The sequence below is a fragment of the Brachyhypopomus gauderio genome, chromosome 4 (assembly GCF_052324685.1).
Source record: "Brachyhypopomus gauderio isolate BG-103 chromosome 4, BGAUD_0.2, whole genome shotgun sequence".
Taxonomy (NCBI): domain Eukaryota; kingdom Metazoa; phylum Chordata; class Actinopteri; order Gymnotiformes; family Hypopomidae; genus Brachyhypopomus; species Brachyhypopomus gauderio.
The window spans coordinates 6017231-6033639 of record NC_135214.1 but is presented as its reverse complement, the minus strand read 5'-3'; the positions used below and the strand labels follow the sequence as shown (position 1 = coordinate 6033639).

Genomic DNA, 16409 nt, shown 5'->3' with positions numbered 1-16409 from the left:
CCCCCACTCCCCCCACAGGCGTCAGGCTGGGCAAGGCCTTCCCTCAGCCACGCGCCAGCCGCCCAGCTGAGAGGATCGAAAGGCAGGGTCTGTGAGGCCCAGTGCCCTGCTCCGAGTTGATGAAGAGAAAGTGCCTGAACACTTCATCAGGGGTCAAAGTTGAGTGTGTAGGTGGTCCCTAACCCCCCCCCCCCCCCCCCCTCCTCCCTTTCTGCTGTGGGGGGGTGAGAAGAGGTCCAGCTGAAGGAGAAAGCAGCAGCGACCAGGAGCCCTGAGTGCTTCCCCATTAACAGCACGGCTGGAACATTTGCCGGGTCTGAGCACAGCCTGTTCCCTCACAAACAAAACTTTAGAGAAAATGGGTTTGAAAGTGGTGCAGCAGTAAGTGTTTGCGTGCCCATGCAGCCCGGCTCGAAACTGCACGAGTCAGACCTCCGACCGGCACGAGGTACACTGCTGTATAATTCCCCGTGACTTCCTGATCACCCGCTCAACAAAACATAGCCTGTTAAATTTCAAACAGTACACAAGGCGAGAATAAACCAACACATAAAACGATACGGCACGGCGACTGACGGAACGTGATAAATCTCATTTGCTCTCCGTGGACTTAATGGATGGTTTAAAGGGCTCCGGCAGGCTATAAAAACACTGGCCTTTTATCTGCCTTTTAAATAGAAAGATAGAAAGCAAATTGTTAGCACCATCCCTTTAATAGCAAATCATGCCCTCATCATTGTAAACATGACAGTTGCCCCTTTGACCAGCACACTGCTTGGGTCACAGTACCCTGCACTTTAATCCTGACCTCGGGATGTCTCAGTACATGTTAGTCAAGCCTGCAATTCTCATTCCTTTTTTACACTGGTGTTCCACTGTTATTTCTGTTTCAGGGAGTCATTACTATAAATGTATATAATTCTTTGCCAGAATTCCATGTAAGAAGCCATTATGTTTTGGATATTAATCCAGTGCCTGGGTTTTCAAAGGTGGATGGATCCTCACCGGACTTATAAACCTGAGCTGAAGGACAGAGGAGTCTCCTGGCCCAACAAGCCTCCGTACAAAGACGAAATGGCTGTGCGGGGGGTGGTGGAGGTGGTGGGGCGGGGGGGTGTGGTGTGATCTGTGTGACAGCTCACTCTCAATCTTTAATGACCTCATCCCAGGAGGAGAAGAAAAGTTGGAGTTTGTCAGAGCTTGCGGGCAGCTGGGTTGAGACATATCGCCTACCTCGATGGAGGCCGAGAGACACCGCGAAAGAGAAATAGCTGCAATCTTGGGAGCCTGCCAGTGGGGAGTCAGTTAAAACCCAAACATTCGGTGGTCGTAATAAATGCCTTCGCTTTCTGATTACTTCCCTTTCCTCTCTGCCTCTCGCTCTCCTGCTCCGACACCCCCTCAGGAGATCAGCTGCCTGGACGGCAGGACGCCGTCAGCTCCTAACTGCTGTGTTCTTTAGCACCCTGTTGACAAGCTGGCAGCACCAGCGAGTCGTAAATTTCCCCGGCCGGTGAGGCTCCACAGAGGCCCGTGGTACCGCTCCGCTCTCACAGGGCCCGGCGCTAACCTTCCCGACCAGCGCGGAGAGAGAAGACCGCGCTCAGATGTAGATGTTCAAAGGACAGCGTTTTCACACGCTACTGTGGGTCACGATAGGCTGGGGGGGGGGGGGGGTTTGCCAGAGATTAGGGTGAATCTTACACCAAATGAGTCATTGAAAGTTCCCCATGGAAAAAAACTTCTAGTCCTGGGTCATGTTTTAGCCAGAGACTCAGGACTGGCTCAGGAGTTTTCTGTTCTCCACTGAAAGAAATCAATGTGTTAGTGCATGCAAGCTTCCAGATCAATCCGGTGTGCTCAGTGCAGGAAGAGTTCTGTGGCAACAGGACCATGGAGCTTCTCTTGAAGTCGGTGAGCTGAACACAAGCTGGCCACATCTGAGGTAATGCGAAACCTACTAGAAAGCTGTGAAAGCCATTTGTGGTTTTCTAAACAAAGCAAGCGGTTTCTGCTGTTCATGTTCTGCTCTTGAGGTAAACAATGAGTACAAACTCATCACAAACACATCATCACATCATCATCTTCCTCATCCACTTTAAACACCAATATATGCCACACGACACACCGACTGGACCACCCCAAATATTTCTGTCGATACTAGAGGTTGTGCATTTACAGTATCCATCTTTTTAAATGTCCAATTAGCACTGGTGAAAGGAATTAACCCCTCACAGAAGCTAAGGCTAATCTGCCCAATTCTCAGAGATGACACGGTGGACTCCATTGAGCCTGCATGCGTCCACGCCTTCAACCTGTGCCCACGCCAATTCACCTGTGCCCACACCAATCCACCTGTGCCCACAGCGATCCAACAGTGCCCACACCAATCCACCTGTGCCCACACCAATCCACCTGTGCCCACAGCGATCCAACAGTGCCCACACCAATCCACCTGTGCCCATGCCAATCCACCTGTGCCCACGCCAATCCACCTGTGCCCACACCAATCCTCCTGCACCCACACCAATCCACCTGCTCCACCCGCTTGGTTCCACGGCGCCGGCTGGAGCCTGTGTGCACGTTGGTGTAGCTCGGCCGGCACCGCGCCCACATTCTGAGCACCACCCCTCTGTCAGGGTTGGACCCAGGCACGTGCCTCCTGCCGCCACTAGGCGGAGCCCGCGAGCTGGTACCAGGGGTAATCGAGCCCGATAGATTACACCTGTTGGGCTGCCTATTTAAAGCAGGCGACTTCAGCAACGCATTGCTGAAGTTGTCTGTAGTCACGCACTCTCACAGCCTAAGCCAAGTTCTCTCTTCTCACTACGATCTCGTTGCTCTCTTTCTCTCGTTTTCCCCCTGAGTGTTCTCAGGTTGGTTTTGTTTCTTTTTTGTCTTCTCCCTCTGTTCTTCGTCGGTTGTCCTCCAGTGTTCTGGTTGACAGTCTGACAGGTAACCTGGTAAGAAGCCGCTGGTCTTGTACCAAAGCTTCGTCTTTTGTTTTGTATATTTTTCTCCTCTCCTTCTGACACGTTGAGGTTTCTCCGTGTGTTTTTCGTTTTCCTGTTTTTCCCTTATTAGACGCGTTGTATTTCTTTCCGCGTGTTTTTTGTTTGTTTACTTACCTGTACACGTCGAGTTCCTCCGTGTTATCCTTCTGTTGTTTCCCTTGAGTTTTATTTTCGTTTTTTCCCGCATCGGCGGAGGTTTCAGTTGGCTGTCTTTTTTGCCGTTTTATTGTTGGTTAGCGTTTGGGTTCTCACCACGTTTAAACCAACGCGTCACCGCCGTGATCGGCGGCAACGCGTTACAGAACAACTTCAGCCTATTATGGACCCAGCTAACCCTGACGCCGACGACATGCGAAACGCCCTTGCCATACAAGGGCAGACTATTGGCAGGCATGAGCAGGCGTTGCAGGACATTCACACTCAGCTCCAGGCTATCGCTCTCGCTGTCCAAAAGCCTGATCCGCCTGCTGCGGCTCCCAGCCCTCTGGTTTCCCCCGGGGCTGTTGGGCTGCCTGCTGACTCTCGTGCTGAGCCCGCATTGCCCGCTCCGGCGCGTTATAACGGGGATCCCAACGAGTGTAGGGGGTTTTTGTTACAGTGTTCTCTTATCTTTGAACAACAACCGTCCCGTTTTCCCACCGAACGTGCTAAAGTGGCGTATGTTATGGCGTTACTCTCGGGGAAAGCGTTACGGTGGGCTACACCGGTATGGGAGAACCAGCCGGAGCTCTGTTCCTCATACGAACGGTTTTCTCGGGCTATGCGGCAGGCGTTTTTTCATCCTGCTTCAGGGGGTATGGTCGCTTCTAAGATGTTACGTTTGCGACAGGGCAGATCTACCGTGGCGGAATACTCTCTGGACTTCCGCACACTGGCGGCAGAAAGTGATTGGGGTTCGGAGGCGCTGGGGGCCGTTTACATAGAAGGCTTGAGCGAAGAGATCAAGGACGAACTGTCCCTCAGGGAGCCTCCTAGCGGTCTGGACGACGCTATAGACCTCACCATTAGAATAGATAATCGGTTGAGGGACCGTAAACAACACCGCCGTTTGTTCACTTCGCCCAGTGTTAAGGCAGTATCCCCTGTGCGTAAGACCACACACGAAGAGGGCGCGTCATCGGAACAGCCCATGCAATTAGGGCACACTCGTCTCTCCCGTCAGGAAAGACAAAGCCGCATGCGAGAAGGCAAGTGTCTTTATTGCGGCAGGGCTAACCACCGTATCGCAGAGTGTCCTGAGTTACAGGGAAAAGGGCAGACCCGTCGGTGAACGGGGTTGCACCGACGGGTCATGGCACTTATTTCCCCGCATGTGGATTGATGCCTCATGTAGTGGTGTCATGGAGAGGTTCTGAGGAACATCGGGTCCTGGCTCTCGTTGACTCAGGGGCCTCTGGTAATTTCATAGACACCGCTCTCGTAGCCTCACTCTCCATACCTCTGGTTCCTCTAGAAAAGCCCATCTCTGTGTCCGCTGTGGACGGTAGGCTGCTCACTTCCGGGGACATAACCCACCAAACCGTCCCTCTGAACATTTCTATAGGGAACCACCACGAAACACTCACCCCCTATGTCATCGCTGCACCCAAACTACAGCTGATCCTAGGGTTTCCCTGGCTCCAACGCCACAACCCCGACGTAGATTGGCTTAATCTGTCCATTAACCGTTGGAGTAAGGTCTGTGAACAGTCGTGCTTGGCGCCCCACCGCAGCAAAACCGGGGAGAGCCAAGAAAAGATAGCGTTCATAGAAAAGGTTCCTGCTGTCTACCACGACCTCAAAGACGTTTTTAGCAAACGCAAAGCAGGCTTCCTACCCCCGCATAGAGCCTGCGATATCGCTATCAACCTCCTGCCCGGTACTACTCCCCCTAGGGGGCGTTTGTTTTCCCTAGCTTTGCCTGAACGCAAGGCTATGGAGACCTACATACAGGAGGCGCTCGCGGCTGGTACTATTCGTCCCTCTACCTCTCCCGCCGGGGCTGGATTTTTCTTTGTGGGGAAAAAAGATGGGGGTCTCCGCCCTTGCATCGATTACAGGGGGCTTAACAAGATCACTATCAAAGACCGCCACCCCTTGCCTCTCATGTCCTCTGCCTTCGAGGCCCTTCAACGGGCGACGGTCTTCACTAAGCTAGATCTGAGAAGTGCGTACAACCTGTTGCGTGTCAGGGAGGGCGACGAGTGGAAAACCGCCTTCAACACGCCCTCCGGGCATTACGAGTACTTAGTCATGCCGTTTGGTCTCATGAACGCACCCGCCGCTTTTCAGCGGTTTGTTAACGGCGTCCTTAGGGAGGCTTTGGATAACTACGCCTACGTCTACCTAGACGACATTTTAATATATAGCCGTACCGTCCAAGAGCATCAGCAACACGTACGCCGCGTGCTCCAATTGCTACTCGAGAATCACCTCTATGTTAAATTAGAGAAGTCCCTGTTCCACGTCGCCGAAGTAGCCTTCTTGGGGTTCATCATTGCCAACGGTAAACTGGCAATGGAACCCGCCAAGATTAAAGCTGTGTCTCAATGGCCCGTGCCCACGTCCGTGCGTTTGGTCCAACGCTTCCTGGGGTTTGCCAATTTCTACAGGCGCTTTATTAGAAATTTTGGCTCCCTCGCGGCTCCGCTCTCTGCTCTCACTAGCAAAAAACTGGGGAAGTTCACATGGACTCCAGAAGCCCAGAAAGCATTCGAGACCCTTAAGGGCCTTTTTACTAGTGCTCCTGTACTGCGGGTTCCTGACCCTGAGCTTCCTTTCGTTGTTGAGACTGACGCTTCTGATCTGGGTGTTGGGGCTGTTCTCTCGCAGCGGGTCGGGGTTCCTCCTAAGCTGCATCCCTGTGCTTACTTTTCACACCGGTTCACCCCTACGGAGAGACGGTACGACGTAGGGGACAAAGAACTCCTGGCCGTTAAGATGGCCCTAGAGGAGTGGCGACACTGGCTGGAGGGGGCTCGCCATCCTTTCCTGGTTTGGTCGGACCACAAAAATCTGACCTATCTCCAGCAGGCCAAGCGCCTCAACGCCAGACAGGCCAGATGGGCCCTGTTTTTCAGTCGTTTCGACTTCACTTTGTCGTATCGTCCTGGCTCTAAAAACACCAAGCCTGACGCTTTGTCCCGACAGTGGGAGCCACCTCTCATCGACAGTCCCCCTGAGACCGTGCTTCCCCCGGGAGTCGTTGTCGCACCTATCCGGTGGGGTATTGAGAAAGCTGTACAGGATGAACTCGCTAACGAACCCGGCCCTAGCGGTGTTCCTCCTGGCTGTCTCTACGTGCCCTCGACCGTCCGGCGTAAGGTCCTCTTATGGGGACACACCGAACGGTATGCGGCGCACCCCGGTGCTAGGCGGACCGCCGAGCTCATAAAAAGGAGGTTTTGGTGGCCTGCGATGGATCAGGAGATCCGTGACTTCGTGGCTTCCTGCGAGGTGTGCACCAGGAGTAAGGCCCCTCGTAACAAGCCCAGGGGGCTGTTGCGCCCTTTACCTATTCCCTCCAGACCATGGTCCCATATCTCCCTAGACTTCATCACCGGTCTTCCATCCTCCAAAGGGCTGACCACCATTCTTGTGATTGTAGACAGGTTCTCTAAGTATAGCAAATTCATCGGCCTGCCTAAGCTACCCTCCGCCCGAGAAACTGCGTCTCTATTACTGGTTCATGTAGTCCGTAACTACGGATTTCCTCAGGACGTGGTGTCCGACAGAGGACCTCAGTTTGCCAGCAGTTTCTGGAAGGCCTTTTTGACCCTCCTCGGTGCCTCCGCCAGCCTCTCATCGGGTTTCCACCCCCAATCTAACGGTCAGACCGAGCGAGTCAACCAGGACCTGGAGCAGACGCTCAGGTGCCTGGCGTCGTCTAACCCCGCGTCCTGGGCCGATCACCTGTTGTGGGCCGAGTACGCCCACAACACGCTGTGGCATTCCGCTCTGGGTATGTCGCCCTTTGAATGCTTGTTTGGGTATGCGCCTCCCCTGTTCGCTGATCACGAGCAGGCCGTAGCTGTGCCTTCTGCTGTGGCTCAGTTTCGGCGCTGTCGCAAGGCTTGGTCGCGTGCTCGCTCGGCCCTGTTGAAGGCCTCCTCCGCCTATTGCCGTAGCGCCGACAAGCATCGTCTCCCTGCGCTGTCCTTCCGTCCTGGTCAGCGGGTGTGGTTGGCGGCGGGTAACTTACCGGTGCGGGGCGGCACCAAGAAGCTGGCTCCTCGCTTCCTGGGCCCGTTCAAAGTCGACCGTCGCATCAACCCGGTCACCTACCGTTTGGTTCTCCCTCCGTCCATGCGTGTCCACCCGGTGTTTCACGTGTCCCATCTCCGGCCTTACTTGTGTGGTTCTTCTCCCGCCCCGGCTCCTCCTGCGCCGCGTATGGTTGGTGGTGGTCCTGTTTACACGGTGCGGCGTCTTTTGGATGTCCGTCGGGTCCGGGGGCGGGATCAATTTCTGGTAGACTGGGAGGGTTACGGTCCTGAGGAGCGGTCTTGGGTTCCCAGGGCACGCATCCTGGATCCTTCCCTGATCGCGGCCTTCTACCGCGACAGGGCTGTTGCCCTGGGCCCGCGGGGTCTCGGGCCTAGAGGGGGGGGTTCTGTCAGGGTTGGACCCAGGCACGTGCCTCCTGCCGCCACTAGGCGGAGCCCGCGAGCTGGTACCAGGGGTAATCGAGCCCGATAGATTACACCTGTTGGGCTGCCTATTTAAAGCAGGCGACTTCAGCAACGCATTGCTGAAGTTGTCTGTAGTCACGCACTCTCACAGCCTAAGCCAAGTTCTCTCTTCTCACTACGATCTCGTTGCTCTCTTTCTCTCGTTTTCCCCCTGAGTGTTCTCAGGTTGGTTTTGTTTCTTTTTTGTCTTCTCCCTCTGTTCTTCGTCGGTTGTCCTCCAGTGTTCTGGTTGACAGTCTGACAGGTAACCTGGTAAGAAGCCGCTGGTCTTGTACCAAAGCTTCGTCTTTTGTTTTGTATATTTTTCTCCTCTCCTTCTGACACGTTGAGGTTTCTCCGTGTGTTTTTCGTTTTCCTGTTTTTCCCTTATTAGACGCGTTGTATTTCTTTCCGCGTGTTTTTTGTTTGTTTACTTACCTGTACACGTCGAGTTCCTCCGTGTTATCCTTCTGTTGTTTCCCTTGAGTTTTATTTTCGTTTTTTCCCGCATCGGCGGAGGTTTCAGTTGGCTGTCTTTTTTGCCGTTTTATTGTTGGTTAGCGTTTGGGTTCTCACCACGTTTAAACCAACGCGTCACCGCCGTGATCGGCGGCAACGCGTTACACCCTCCCTTACACACTTATGGTCATGCTCACTCGCACGCGCTCTGTGAGCGAGATTGATGGGGCGGCGTGGCTCCACTGGCACCGAGCTCTGGACGAAACCCACGCCGAGCAAATGAGTTTCTTACAGGAGCGTCGCCGGGGTTTGTGGTGACGGCCGATCGCAGGAGGTGGAGCATCGAGAGGTCAAACGTAATTACACAGACCTGAGTCACCAATGGCGGGGGCTCTTTGCATTAAGTCACTAATAACCTCTTCTACAACGGCAAAGGGGAACGTGAGAGAAAAGTTCATCCGACACTCTTTCATGCTTCAAAAGGAGATGAAGCAGCAGAACCTTCGTGTTCACGCTCACATCTGAAGAGCTGGTGTTAATTATAGCTGCACCAACCCTTGAAAAGTTGGCCTTTCTGTTTCTGCCATTTAAGAATATGTCACTAGTTTTTGTTACCGTCACGATAAAGTGATAATAGACTTCTTTAATAGAATTTCTGCGCCTCTTACGTAGCTATTAAACGCTTTCACGTGGCTCAAACTTTTTTTAAGTGGCCATTCAAAGAAAGCATTTATTTATTCCTGTGAAAAAGGTCTTGCGGAAGTCTAAACGTCTTAACGATTCATTTAAAAAAGAATCAAATGCCCTTTTCATACTAGAAGGGAACATAAATAGACTAGTATGAAACCTGAAATCTAGTCTGTATGCAAACTTTAAGAAGCCTAGATGCTGACTGACACTAACGAAACTTTAAATAGATAGTGCTGGTCCGAAGGAAGACACCCACAATCTCGTATGGGAACTGAGTATTCCTGAGAGTCCTGAGTCAGATTGTGAGGAGAGGAAGTTCTCCGTGAGACACTCTGAGATGGCAAAGTGTGCAGGAACACACGGCTTCATCCGCTGCAGGACTGACATATAATAATGAGGAACGGGAAAAAAAATAGAATACAGGTTCCTTATAATACACTGTGGCTGGTTAACGTGTTAGGGTATATTATATGGGAGGTATATACCCTGCTAGGGTCCTGACAGGCAGACAGGACAGAGCCATTCGGCCTGTGTTATTCTAAAGGAGACAGGCTCTATTAACCCGCACATCTGCCGGAGTCTCGTGGCTGTGTTTGGTTGCACGCTGCGATTGGTAGAAACCAAAGAGGCGAGGTTAAGGACACGGTTCCCCGTGTACGTCCTTCAAAGCTGCCGTCGTCATTCTTCCCTGTGGGGGGTTTAAATAGGCCTGGCAACCCTCAACCTTGAAGTCATCGTCACCCTTCCTCTCCCTGAGAGACAGCATGTGCTCTGTATCTCCGTGTCGAAAGACGGAGATAAAAACTGCTGACAAATCGCGCTTGTCCAGTGCGTTTTGCGCCACTAACACGCGTCTCCTCGGTGGGAGATCGGCCTTACTCAGCGTACTGTATTTGTGACGCTCTCCTTCAACCCAGAACACACACAGACACTTTGTCCCTCACACTCTGTCCCACACCGCACACAGCAGACATGTCATCCTTTACTGCTCTTTTATGAAATGAGACTGACTTTTGTCTTCAGCTTGTCTCCGGTCTGTTTGTGTGTGTGTGTGTGTGTGTGTGTGTGTGTGTGTGTGTGTGTGTGTGTGTGTGTGTGTGTGTGTGTGTGTGTGTGTGTGTGTGTGTGTGTGTGTGTGTGTGTGTGTGTGTGTGTGTGCTCCTTTCTCTGCTTCAGTCACCCGTAAATAAAGATTGCGTTTTGAGTGACAAAGCAGGATTGTGCTGGAGAGAACAGGACCATGAATCCATGCTGTAGTCCAGTATTGGGAAAGGAACTTATTCATAAACTTCTACCTGGGTCGCCATCACCCAAAAACCCTCAGCCAAAGTACAAGCAAGTCTATGGACTTTAAACACTAGGCAACCTGGTTTGAACAGACCAATGCTTTGCACACATCTCGGTAGTGTGCGGGCTATTCTGACTTCTTTTGTGGTAATTCTGAGCGTGTCTGGGCATGCCAATCGTACTTACTGTTCAGTTTTGTAGCTCGAGCATCTAGCCAGCGGAATTTTTAGCACTCGGTTGTTCAGTCCCACAAAAAGAGTTCTGTCGCCATGGAGAATCTGGAGGCTCAGGATTGGCTCCCTCACTCCAGGGGGGTGGAGCTGCATCTCCTCCAAATAGCAGCCTTGCAGACTCTTATTGGTGGTTGCCAAAGCTTTCAGAATGGTGCCATATTCTGATGTGAATGTAAAAGAAAATCCAAGAGATTTTTTTCTAAACTGCTGATGGATTATGTCACTGTCTGAATGGTGTTAACGGTGTAAGTAAATGTATAATCACAGGCTTGTCGAGTGTGTTTAAAATCGCACCTGTGCCGATGTACATGACATGGTGCAGAGTGTCCAGGCCCTGGACGATGTCCACCACCAGTTTGGAAAAGCGTACGCTGTCCTGCCAGACCAGCGGGTCGACGGACACGGGCTGCACCACGTCGTTCATGAGGTAGAGGCGCTGGGCGTCCTGCAGGCTGCGCTCAGTCAGACCCTCGTTGGGACCTTCGTCCTCGATGGTGCCACACTGGTGGAAGAAGGACCAGGATGTACCACGGATCACTCAGGCGTTCATACTCGAATACGCCAACTTCACAAACTTCGGCTAGATGTTTCATTAATCAGCTGTAAGTCCAGCTTGCAGGGCCAGTGATGTAAGTTTGGCCCAGTGTGGTTCACAGAGTGGGGGTTTGATGCGGGCAGAAAGAGGACAGGAGGGGACATGGAGTGGAGAAGACTGCGGTACCTTGAAGTTGGGGATGGGGTTGGGTGTGGGCAGCCAGGTGGAGCGCGGGTTCTCCTGAGATCGGAAGGGCCCGCTGAACGCACGCATGATGGCGCTCAGGTTGTACGCGCAGACCGCAGACGCAGCGATACTGTTCCTGTGTGGTGAACATGCAGGGGAGAGAGAGAGAGAGAGAGAGAGAGAGAGAGAGAGAGAGAATGAGAGAAAGAGACAGAAGGAGAGAGAAAGGAAGGGAGAGAGATAGTGGAGAGAGAAAAAGAGAGATGGGAGTGTGAGAGGGAGAGAAAAGGGGAAGACAAGGGGGGAAAAAGTGGATCAGAGTGGGAGGCAAAATAATGCATTTAGCAGTTAGCATCCATCAGGTGGTCCAAGAGTCGCGTGCACATTCCCCAGAGGGCCCGTCTGCACCCTGAAGAAAGTCACAGCTTCCAACCGGGCTTCAGGTGGCATGGCCACGTGCTGCACGGGCTCAGAGACTGGGTCGCACGGCTGCCCCGGGGGGGGAGACGTCCCGACGCGGAGGCGCGGGTGAGACCGTGGCACGGCTGGAAGAAGACGCGTGTGACCCAGTTCTCCCCCACGGCGAGGAAGCCGGCGCGAGACCCCCTCGGTGAGGCCACGCTCGACGGCTCAGCGGGAGAACGCGACGGAAAAGAGAACGACGTTCGGAAAAGCCGGAGATTTAGAACGCAGCTCGGCAGGCGTGAGTCACAGAGAGGGCGGAGCTATCACAAACAATCGCACAAAAACTGGCACAATAACATGTCACATAATATGTCAAGAGTGGGAAGTGAGGGAAATATCAGACACGTAACATAACAAACAGTCATTTACAACAGCGATATCTCAGACATAACCCTAGCGGTTAGTACTTGTTGAGCAGTGTAGCAGAAATGAGCTTAAACCAACTGGCCACTGCGACAAGCAGGTGGCTAAAGGACAACAGACGCTGAAGTGAGCAGTGAAACTCAGTTTGGACAGCAACTGTGCTGTGGTTGCTCTCACTACCGCTTTCAAATCAAAGCCTGGGCTCTGCAGACCACAGACAAATGAGCTGCACTAACTGTGGTCCTACCGCTACAGCCCCAGACAGATGGTGCCCACGGCACAGCTCCAGAAGAGAGACTGCCAGCCTCCGGGGGTCTGGAGCCGCCCCGCAGCCTCCACCGCAGGGCTCGGACACGGGCGGGCTGCTCGCAACAGGGGCCGCATGCTGAGTGGGAGGGGTTGGGGGTGGGGGGGTGTTGCATGCTGGGAAAGCGAGCCGACAGCAGGGCTAAGGAGGAGGGCTGGTGGGGCGAAGCTCAATGGGCTGGAGAGAGAGTCACCGCGACGGCGTCCAGCGCCTTGGACCAGCCCGGCAAATGGACCCAGAGTGGGACCAGCACGTTCCCTTGACACCGCCCACTCCACCCAGTATGACATGACCACGAGTCTTTCATCCAGCCACGTTCTTCCTCCCTGCGTCTGGGAAAGGCCGCGTCCGGACGTCCGGGAGGTCGGACGTCTGCTGTTCACGCGCCTGATTCAGAGGAATGAACCCGCCTCGTCTTCAGCTCCGTTTCCCACGAGGCCGCAGGAACATGCTGGTGGAGCAGCGGTGACGGCACACAGACCGTGGCGTTAATCACCCGGCTTTCATCATCAGAGCTGCAGTGGAGGCAGGTGGCCTCTGGCTCTCTGCTCCAGTGATCTAGTGCTGGGACAAAGCTGCTTCCTTCCCAGAGAGCCCAGAGCTCCTCACTGAGATGCCTGGCAGGTGCACAAAACTCCTGAATGCAGGTGTAGGTTCTGAATGCATGTGTGTGTGTGTGTGTGTGTGTGTGTGTGTGTTTGAGTGAGAGAGAGAGAGAGAGAGAGAGAGAGAGAGAGCGAGCATGTGCCATGAGAGGTCTTGCTTTTTTCAATTTGAGCTTTCGTGTGCAGCATCAAAAATAATGTAAAATCAATGAAAACACACCTCAGTGTGTGTGTGTGTGTGTGTGTGTGTGTGTGTGTGTTTGTATGTGTTTTATCATGTCATGGTAAAAGTAAAAACTTCCCGGTAAAAGTAGGCGAGGTTGGGCAGGTGCGTCACGCTCTGGCAGGTTCCACTCCCACGAGGCAGCGGGGGCCTGGGATGCTCAGGTCTGCCGTAGGAACCTGCAGCTAGCCTGGACGCCTGTGGGGCAGGCGGAGTGCCTGTCAGTGAGCCAGGCGGCAGGACCAGGCGATCCCCCCAGGTCTCTCTCCGCCATGGCCCAGTCTCGCACATGCTCAGTGCACAACCCAGCATATGGCAATGAAGTCATCTCACTGCGAGTGCAGGTGAGTAATCTTGAGGTCCGGAGTGCCGGGTTTACTGTCCAGCCATCGTTTGTTTCTTAAAACACAGACAGCCCGCTGCTTCAGCTTTGATGTACAGCAGTATGGCAACCCAACACCGCCGTCAGCACACCCACTGAAGGGAACAGCTGGGCTAGCCAGAGATATTTACACTACACCACTCGTGGTACGGGCTAGAAGCAACTCCTGGCAGCTCACATGTTTTGTTTTGCTTAGTCACCAATGAAGATAAATATCAGAAAGCTGCTGGGTTTTACGAGCACGGTCACCGGCCCAGAGTCGTGCTCTGGCAGTGTTAGCTAGAGACTGCCATGGGGGGGGGGGGGCCCAAGATCTCATTTCAAGGTGCGTTTTGTCTTAATGCATTACGCTAAGCAAACAGGATGTGCTGGTGTTTGCCACACGTGAGCGCGACGACAGCTCTCGAAGCGGACGGGCGGAGACAACATCTCCACATCTGCTCGCCTGTTCTGCTCTTTTTACTGCCGCGAGAATGTTTAGATGCCCCAGTTATGGGCAGACGCGTTACCCTCACCTTACACTGTTCATGTGAAGTGAGAAAGTACGAACTCAAACAAACTCTCCGGATGGCTTCCTGCCACAAAACCACGTAATGAGAAAGGAACATTTTCAGGCTTTGGGACTTGTGTGGTATGATTAATGACACGGTTTTAGGACAATAGTGACTTATGGCGGACGGGGGGCGTTCGAGTGGGAGGTGGTGCGGTGTTTTGGCTCGGCGATGACATTCACTTAGCACTCGTCATGGCTGTACAGGCAGGCTGATGAAATGGATCGGCATCGCAGGGACACAAACCCAACGGCCCCTTCGGACGGGCTAGCCGGGCAACATTTAGGACTAAATTACTGCAAGAAGGGCCGAACATTCGGGGGAGCCTGCGCTCTCTCATTCTGTCTTGCTCTTTCTATCTTCTCTCTCTCTATCTCACCGCGGGCCATTTTACAACCTTAAATTGCAGGAGGCCATGTAAAGGTGTTCAATTTACTGCAGACACATGCAGACGCTGTTCTCGTGATTGCATTACTAAATCTCATCTCTACCAGAGTGGCAGAGAGAGAGAGAGAGAGAGAGAGAGAGAGAGAGAGCACCTTTTAATTAATAGGTCAAATGGTGCTGAGACACAGCACACGTCTCTTTCTGGATTTCTGGATCTCAGTGTGCATTGTCATCTCTGGCAGACGGCCCTTACAGATTCAGCCCAGCAGCACAAGCCAACAGCCTCAGAGCTCCTGATCACATGATCAGGTGAACAGCGTGAGGGCACCAGCCCACAACATCAGCAGCGCCTCAGCTCCATAGCGAGGAACCAAGCAGATCTTACGCACTAAAAACAGCACGAGCTAATAATGCTGCCTGGGCTGACACTCTTGTTGCTGCTAAGAGCCCTTCGCACAAGATCTTCGCACTAATAAACACTTTCACCTCAAGGCACCACGCCGTTCGACGTGTCCGGCGCACGTGCGGAGCTAAAACTGACTTTAACTGAGCGCGCGACCTTGGTGCGGGAGTGTGGTGTCCCAGCCGTGGCCACTCACACGTTGGTGGTGAAGATGCCGTAGATCAGGTCCTGCTCGGGCAGGTAGAAGGTGCTCTGAAGCTCGTTGTAGTAGAAGGGGATCTCCCCCGAGCGGGAGCAGTTCAGCCGAGCCTTGGTGAACGTGGTCCACGTGTCCTCCAGCAGGAAGCGGCCGCCGATGTCGTTCTTGCAGACGCGGGCCACCCGCGAGTACACCGTCTTCCCACAGTCGTGCTCCACCGCATTCTCCCTCAGGAAGAAGAAGGTGAAGAGTCCGATGTCATAGGCTGAGATGAAGTGAGGCTCTGGAAAGGAAGAGAGAGAGAGAGGGGGGGGGGATTTTAATTCCACTGTGTAAAATATCTTAATTTTTTTACGCACAGGCAGAAGCCGACGTGCTTCACGTTCAGTCTGAAGCGTTCTTTAACCCTTCCCATCTGCAGAGTGAAAGAGGTGTGATCGACTTGGAATGAAGCTTCTACTTTAAAGGCACAATCCGTCATTTTTAAAGCTGCCTTTGAGAGCTGCAGTTATGGTATATGCCCAAAAACTGAAGAATAAGACTTCTAGCTCAAATCGCATGACTTTTATGGCCACTTTATATGACCAGTTTATACGGCTGGCCTGGCAGTTTTGCTGATTTTCGACTTTAAGTCTACCCCTAAGATGCAAAATGGCCGCCACGTGAGCCGTGTGCGACCACAAGGTTAAGCGATCCCTGAGTAAGCAGCGCTGGAGAGTCGAAGCAGATGGCCATAACCAGATTCCTCATTGCGTCCTGTGGCTCCTCCACCTCCCTGGGGTGGGTGGGGGTTAGCGGTGGTGGGTGGGACATTTTAATCCCACGCTACACTGCTACAGAATGCTACAGAACGGCAGTATCAGCACGCAATTCATCCAGTGAGGAACTTTAAAGGAGCAGCATGGCATAGGAGCCAGAGGAGGAGGTCAGAGGAGGACAGGCCTGCGGAGGAGGAGGTGGAGGTGTTTGGGTGGATATCTGAGGCGTGGCATGAAACCTCTCAGGAGGTCCGTGCCCCCGACAGCAGCCCGAGCTGCTCAGGTGTGACATCACTCACCTTTCTCCACCCACGCTGCGCTCAGCCCTGACGCACTGGAGGCAAATGAAACTCCCGACAACAAGGTACGGGTGGAGGTGGAGAAGGAAGGGTGGGGTGGATGGGGTGGGGTGAATGAGGCCCACACTGGCTACGGACTCTTTTACACACGGTTCTTTTTCCATAAGGCCGTCGTACCACACGGTGTGCAGTGATTAGAACATGAGAGTAGCGTGTTGTTACATGAACCAACTACCTAGTTTTACTCCTTTATACAGCTGTTCCCAAGCATCGGCAGTTTTCAAACAAGCAGATACTGGCAAAGTTCTGTGTGTGGAGGAGTAGAGTGGGCTGGTTGTGTGTGTGTGTGTGTGTATGCAGAGATGTGTACACAGTATATGAATACATAGACACACACAAATAAACACAGGTGTG

General features: G+C 53.1%; 1 protein-coding gene across 5 annotated transcripts in view; it reads right to left on the bottom strand.

The window, feature by feature from the left end:
* The window catches only part of sema5ba (sema domain, seven thrombospondin repeats (type 1 and type 1-like), transmembrane domain (TM) and short cytoplasmic domain, (semaphorin) 5Ba), a 105183-nt gene that overhangs the window by 19962 nt on the left and 68812 nt on the right, over positions 1-16409 (bottom strand). For all 5 annotated transcript variants that reach the window (XM_077001767.1, XM_077001770.1, XM_077001771.1 and 2 more), the window contains exons 9-12: positions 14936-15221; positions 11054-11189; positions 10627-10834; positions 10286-10493 (exon numbers count right to left, since the gene is read on the bottom strand). In XM_077001767.1, coding sequence (XP_076857882.1) covers positions 10286-10493; positions 10627-10834; positions 11054-11189; positions 14936-15221 — 838 coding nt within the window. The remainder of the gene's footprint in view (positions 1-10285; positions 10494-10626; positions 10835-11053; positions 11190-14935; positions 15222-16409) is intronic.